Consider the following 7,500-nt stretch of genomic DNA (forward strand, 5'->3'; position numbering starts at 1 on the left):
AGACATACAAAGATCTTCCTACTAAAGTAAAAAATTATAGATATGATATAAGAATTAAGAAGAAACAAGAAAAAAGATCCAGGGAATATAGACTTCAACATAGTCTAAAACCCTATAAAAGAAGAAAGAAGCAGAACTTTCCGTATTGACTGGGTGATCTTAGTTATCTTAACTGATAATGGTATCATATTAGGAAAATGGAAAGATAGATTGAATACAGGAGATCATTTTATAAACAGTGATGGATATATTTGAAGTAATTGCATTATCTGTAATATTTTAATTCAGAGGATAATGATTCTAAACATATTAAAATACCATGTCATATTCTGCTGTTCTATCTATTCATATATGTCTAAGTATGTATTTGCAAGAATGTGTGTGAGATTGCGTGTGTTTTCACGTACGTGTTTCTGCATGTCACATGTATTTGTTTTTAGATTCTTAATTAGTATTTTTGTTATCGTTTTTTTATTTGTATACCCACCTGTTTATTCTGTATATAGATTATTATTATTTTTTATTTTTTTATTTTTTTTTTTATATATACACCAATTTGTGTGTGTGAATTATAATGATAGTTACTTTAAAGGCAATGATATCTGAGTATTTGAAAATTGGATGAGTGCTCGCTGATGTTTCCAAAACACATCCCAATAATGGTGCTCCCTCTGCCCCTCATTCCTAATGCCCTCTTGGCCATTCCCACGGTGCCCTTTCAGCCATTCCCACAGTGCCCTTTCAGCCATTCCCACAGTGCCCTTTCAGCCATTCCCACAGTGCCCTTTCAGCCATTCACAGTTCCCTTTCAGCCATATTCACAGTGTCCTTTCAGCCATTTTCACAGTGCCCTTTCAGCCATTCCCACAGTGCCCTTTTAGCCATTCACAGTGCCCTTTCAGCCATTCTCACAGTGCCCTTTCAGTCATTCCCAGTGCCCTTTCAGCCATACCCACAGCGCCCTTTTAGCCATTCACAGTGCCCTTTCAGCCATTCCCACAGTGCCCTTTCAACCATTCTCACAGTGCCCTTTCAGCCATTCACAGTGCCCTTTCAGTCATTCCCACAGTGCCCTTTCAACCATTCCCACAGTGCCCTTTCAACCATTCTCACAGTGCCCTTTCAGCCATTTTCACAGTGCCCTTTCAACCATTCTCACAGTGCCTTTTCAGCCATTCACAGTGCCCTTTCAGTCATTCCCACAGTGCCCTTTCAGCCATTCTCACAGTGCCCTTTCAACCATTCTCACAGTGCCCTTTCAACCATTCTCACAGTGCCCTTTCAGCCATTCTCACAGTGCCCATTCAGCCATTCCCACAGTGCCCTCTCAGCTTTTCCCACAGTGCCTGCCCTTTCTACCATTCCCAAAGTGCCCTTTCAGCCATTCTCACAGTGCCCATTCAGCCATTCCCACAGTGCCCATTCAGCCATTCCCACAGTGCCCTCTCAGCCATTCATAGTGCCCGTTCAACCATTTTCACAGTGCCCTTTCAGCCATTCATAGTGCCCGTTCAACCATTCTCACAGTGCCCTTTCAGCCATTCATAGTGCCCGTTCAACCATTCCCACAGTGCCTTTTCAACTATTCTCACAGTGCCCTTTCAACCATTCTCACAGTGCCCTTTTAGCCATTCACAGTGCCCTTTCAGCCATTCCCACAGTGCCCTTTCAGCCATTTTCACAGTGCCCTTTCAGCCATTCCCACAGTGCCCTTTCAGCCATTCTCACAGTGCCCTTTCAACCATTCTCTCAGTGCCCATTCAACCATTCACACAGTGCTTTTTTTGCCATTCACAGTGCCCTTTCAGCCATTCCCACAGTGCCTTTTCAACTATTCTCACAGTGCCCTTTCAACCATTCTCACAGTGCCCTTTTAGCCATTCTCACAGTGCCCTTTCAACCATTCTCACAGTGCCCTTTCAACCATTCCCACAGTGCCTTTTCAGCCATTCACAGTTCCCTTTCTGCCATTCCCACAGTGCCCTTTCAGCCATTTTCACAGTGCCCTTTCAACCATTCTCACAGTGCCCTTTCAGCCACTCCCAAAGTGCCCTTTCAGCCATTCTCACAGTGCCCTTTCAACCATTCTCACAGTGCCCTTTCAGCCATACACAGTGCCCTTTCAGCTATTCTCAAAGTGCCCTTTCAGCCATTGCCATAGTGCCCTTTCAGCCATTCCCACAGTGCCTTTTCAGCCATTCACAGTGCCCTCTCAGCAATTCCCACAGTGCCCTTTCAGCCGTTTCCACAGTGCACTTTCAGCCATTCTCACAGTGCACTTTCAGCCATTCTCACAGTGCCCTTTCAGCCATTCCCACAGTGCCCTTTCAGCCATTCTCACAGTGCCCTTTCAGCCATTCCCACAGTGCCCTTTCAGCCATTCCCACAGTGCCCTTTCAGCCATTCCCACAGTGCCCTTTCAGCCATTCCCACAGTGCCCTTTCAGCCATTCTCACAGTGCCCTTTCAGCCATTCCCACAGTGCCCTTTCAGCCATTCTCACAGTGCCCTTTCAGCCATTCCCACAGTGCCCTTTCAGCCATTCCCACAGTGCCCTTTCAGCCATTCACAGTGTCCTTTTAGCTACGAGAGATGCTGTCTTTTCTGCTGGCACACATTGGCACATTTTTATGACAGATATCTTGCAAGTGGGGGTTTAGACTTTTGGGCAAGGTTATGTATAAAACTCTGTATAGGGACACATTATGGAATGACATGCAAATGCAATGATCTGATGGTGTAAGCAATGATATTTCATCCCTTGCCCTGTTGCCTTCACCACAGTAAGGCTTTTAAGTCTATTAGAAGGATGTATTTTGAGTAAGTAGTGTTAAATGAAAAGCAGAAATTTTACATGTTTTGTGAGTGTTACTGAATTTTATTGTGTCTGAATCTGCACAAAAGACAAGCTAATTTATTTGAAATATTACATGATATTCATCTTTAGTATACATATGAAAAGGAAATAAAGAACTGAACTCATATGAATTTATACATAATATGTAGAAATTTGAGTTACTTCATGGTTAAACCCATTGTGCTTATTTTCATTCATATTTGTTATCATACCAGTATTTGAAATATGTAGAAAACTTATATACTCAATCTATTTAGTTCTTGTAATGTTCGATTACTAAAATAATGTGTAATGGTGTAGAACAAATGAAAAATTGAAATAGCAAACTATAAACATACACTGATTTCTGGGAATGGGGCAGAGCCAAGCATGACAACACTGCCGAGGGTAGATGGTAGCAACTGAGAATTTTAGGGTTACCGGCATGCTATCTGTAGTCATCCCTCTTCCCTATATACCCTAAGCACATGATTATATTGCTTAATGTAGGGATATTTTACATCTTGCTACTTCAAATATTCACTGAATTTTTAGAAGATATTTCACATCTGTTCATTTTTTCCAACAGGGGATGCCGCCTCCTGTCATAGAACCCGATAGACAGAGGTGGCAGCATACACGCAAGTCAGAGCAGCTGTTTCCGTCAATCTCATGGATTGAGCTCGCATTCTACTTTATTTCATTTTGGAGTGGATGTTTTTACAGCCTTTATAGATTTTATCGAACTTCTCAAAGTAAGTTTTTTTTTTTAATAAAAACTGTATATGCATATTTCTTTATGCTTGTGCTCAATAAGATTCCATTTTATATGCCTCCTCTGAAAAATCAAAATGACTTGTTAGCAGAAGATTTATGTTAAAACATTGTACCCACATTACAGGATGGGGCCAGTATTTACCTGTCACTCCCATAGAAGACAGTTGGTTTGGCAGTCGGCAAGACCAGACCGACTTGGAGTGGTATGTGTGGCCACCTATAATCCTGAGTTATGCTCCATGGGCATTTCTCCACATTGCGTTAGCACAATTAATAAGGAGATTTTGCCCACAGGTAAGAATAGCATTAATCCAACAATATAGTTCTGTACTAATATGACATTACTTTTTTTTTTTTTTTTTTTTTTTTTTTTTTTTTTTTACCTAGTAGAGCAATTTATTGAAATTTTGACATGAAAAATGTGTAGTTCATGTTTACACTATGCAAGAAAGAAAGGGTTGAATTTTAACAGAAATAACAAATCTGACCTGTAGTTGAAGCATCACTTGATAGACATCATTGGATATGTTTTATATGAATCCTAAACAAGAGAAAAAACAAACAAACTTACTAACATAAAACCTTTCTCTGTCTTTTCAGCATCTTTGTCGTTTCTACATTGTATTTAGCGTATACATGATTATCCCATTGATAGGGAGAGTCGGCACAGGCCTATGTTTTGCTGTGCCATCGGTCATGTTCATTGTATTACTCACACGGAGTAAGGTGATTATATGGCTCACCTGGTGCCTGATACTGATCCTCTTCAATACACAGTTTTTCATCAGCTATCTGGTAAGATACCCATTGAGTTTGTTTTATCCATTTTTATCGTATTAATATTACTTTCAGTATTAACAGAATCTGTAATGATAGTGGTAGCATAGTTTCTGGCCCAAAGTCGGGCGAAATTATCCCCACCCACTCCTCACCTCATCTTTTGCATCCATTTCCCTATCTTATGATTATACATAGATATGTAGGTATGTGACCTATTTTTCCTGACTTTATGTTTGTGACTATAGTATAACTGTTAGTGATAAGAGTAGGGGTAATATTTTTAATGATGATGGTTTATATAGCAGTATAGCATATAAGGAGTAATTTTGAATAAGGAAAATTTTATCTGTTTAACCCATTCGTGCCAGAGGATGTCCTATCATGCCATGGGAATATTTCACCTTTTACATAGTTATGTATGTATATATTCATTGCAATTGCATTTGTATTGACATAGTGTTCTTGACTTGTCAAAAAAATACAAAAACCGACTCACCTTCCCATAGAATCAGGCAAGGGAAAAGCACAGTGCAGCAGAGCGCTAAGAGAGATCTCATGGAGGCTGCACATGCTTGTTATCTTCACGGCAGGAACAGCATTAGGCAAATAATTGCCCTGGTGCGAATGGGTTAACAAAAAAAAATTTATCCAGGTTCCATTAAATGTTAAAATTCTCCTACAAGAAACTCATTCTTTATTGATTATTACCCCCTTTTCTCAATATACTTGTTCATAGATGAAAGTTCAGACTTTCAGAAAATTACCTGAAAGTATTCCCTCATCCTTTATTGCAATCCAGGAATCGTGGGTAGAAGACATTCCAGAGGGTGACTACAAAGTCTCGGTCATGGTTGCGTGGATCATCCTCCGCAGCTTGAGCTTTTGTCTTGAAGTTTGCGACACAGATCCCGATGGCATCTTGAGTCCCTTGCCTCTCCTTACCACACTCTTGGGGTATTGCCTCTATTTGCCATTTGTGTGTACTGGCCCATACATGCCTTTTACAGACTTTCAAGCAGGGGTGAGTGTATAAATGTTTCCATCATATCTACTTGAAGGAAGTAAGTGAATGCTGACATATCAGTAAATATAGTAATTTATGGTTTGATATTTTTCATTGAAGTTAGTTTTTTTATTGTTTTGGTTTGGTTTTATTTATCACAAAAAGAAATATTCTTAAATGTTCTTTTTCTTTTACCTTTTTTTCCCATCTTTCAGCTCTTGCTTCCATATCGAGAATGGACGTTAAAGAGAGTTCTCAGTATGGCACTGCAAATGATCAGATTTCTGTGGTGGATGGGCTTCACTCAAGCTCTTCTGTTCCATTTCTATGCCCAGTAAGTATTACAAATAATTTTCAATGATTGTTGACGGGGATAGAAATTTTAAAAGGTTAATTGGAGCTTGCAAACAAAATCACATCAGATGTATGGCTGTTGACAAGTTCTAACTTTTGCAGCTCGTTGCATTTCACACCAGAATTAGTGAGGAAGATGACGTCGTGGTCAATGGCAGGCTTTGTATATTTTTTGACTGCATTTCTGCAGCTGAAATATGTGGGTGAGTATAGTCTATGAATTGTCCTTAAAATAATTGATTTTCAATATGTATTCCAAACCCCGTCTATACAATAGAATGATTCTTAGCACCATGTCTAGATTTAAAAGATAGAGGTAAGGTAAATAAGTAAATCTAATCATCAGTGAAGTAAGAAGTAAAAGAAAGGGAAAAAAATATATATCCTGTTCTGTCTTATGTTTTTCTTTTCTTCTGCTACAGTGCTATATGGACTGCCATCTGTGATAGCGCGTGCGGAAGGCTATGACCCTCCTAGACATCCCCGTTGTACACTCATGACATACAGATTCTCAGATATATGGAGATATTTTGACCATGGCTTGTACCGTTTTATGCTTAAGTAAGTCCACTGTTGTTCATCCAAACTTTTTTTTTTTCTAATAATCTTGAGCAATTCATAAAGTTATGGTAATTTTTGACTTAATGATATCCAGGATCAATCACAAGGCTTTTTTTTTCCACTACCAATTTATTGATATATCTGTTCATGAAGAATCCTTTGTCAGAAATGTTAAACAAAGCCCCATAACAAAAAAGCGAGCATTCGGTACTACCCAAAAAAAAAATTAAAAATCCTCTCTTTCAGGCATATCTATATACCTTGGGTGGGAACAGATAACAGCATAATCAGACAGATACAAGGGACAGCACTAGTGTTTACTTTCGTGTACGTTTGGCATGGAGTATCAACACAGGTCTTCTGGTGGGCTAGCATAAACTTCTTTGGAGTATTTGTGGAAAAAATGGGCGACTTCATTTCTCGAATGCCAGCGTATGAAGCCTGGGAGGTGCGTTCTTCTTTTCTTTCTCTTGTTCATTTGCTTCTTTTTCTGCAGATGCTTTATAACTGTTATTATTGTTATCTGTTTTAGCATTGTTGTTATTGTAACTATTATTATTATGATTATTATAGTTATTATAATGGTTATTATTATATTTTTTTATCATCGTTATTATTATTACATTTTTTATCATTATTATTATTATTATTACATTTTTATAAGTTATTATTATTATTATTATTATTATTATTATATATTTTATCATTGTTATTATTATTGTTATCATTATTATGATCACTAATATATGTTTTTTTTATTATTATTGTTATTGATATTATTATTATTATTATTATTATTATTATTGGCATTAAAGTTTTTTTTTTTTTTGTGCTCCCCTGTTACTTCTACATCTACTTTTGATATTATTCCTCCTCCTCTTTGTTCTTGTAATATTCCTCGTCTTTTTCTTTCTCCTTTTCCTTTTCCAACTGTTATTTCTCCTCTTCCTCTTCCTTTTCCTACTCTTCTTTTGCCTGTTCCTCTCCCTTTTCCTACTTTTCTTTTTCCCCTTCTTCTTCCTTTTCCTACTCTTCTTTCTCCTCTTCTTCCCCTTCTTCTTCCTTTTCCTACTCCTCTTTCTCTTCCTCTCCCTTTTCCTACTCTTCTTTCTCTTCTTCCTCCCCTTCCCCTTCCTCTTCCTCTTTCTTTTCCTACTCTTCCTCCTTTTTCTTTTCCTCTTCCTTTTCCT

The 7,500-nt window shown here is 38.3% G+C and overlaps 1 protein-coding gene across 1 annotated transcript in view; it reads left to right on the forward strand.

The window, feature by feature from the left end:
• Positions 1 to 7,500, forward strand: part of rasp (protein-cysteine N-palmitoyltransferase Rasp) — an 11,861-nt gene that overhangs the window by 2,195 nt on the left and 2,166 nt on the right. The window contains exons 2-9 of the mRNA XM_086554617.1: positions 3,425 to 3,590; positions 3,737 to 3,906; positions 4,213 to 4,407; positions 5,192 to 5,413; positions 5,611 to 5,729; positions 5,852 to 5,952; positions 6,172 to 6,310; positions 6,557 to 6,758. Of these exons, the coding sequence (XP_086410743.1) occupies positions 3,428 to 3,590; positions 3,737 to 3,906; positions 4,213 to 4,407; positions 5,192 to 5,413; positions 5,611 to 5,729; positions 5,852 to 5,952; positions 6,172 to 6,310; positions 6,557 to 6,758 (1,311 nt within the window). The 5' untranslated portion in view covers positions 3,425 to 3,427. The remainder of the gene's footprint in view (positions 1 to 3,424; positions 3,591 to 3,736; positions 3,907 to 4,212; positions 4,408 to 5,191; positions 5,414 to 5,610; positions 5,730 to 5,851; positions 5,953 to 6,171; positions 6,311 to 6,556; positions 6,759 to 7,500) is intronic.

This window comes from Penaeus japonicus, unplaced genomic scaffold, assembly GCF_977035675.1.
Source record: "Penaeus japonicus unplaced genomic scaffold, GWHDUDI00000001_assembly GWHDUDI00000003, whole genome shotgun sequence".
NCBI lineage: Eukaryota > Metazoa > Arthropoda > Malacostraca > Decapoda > Penaeidae > Penaeus > Penaeus japonicus.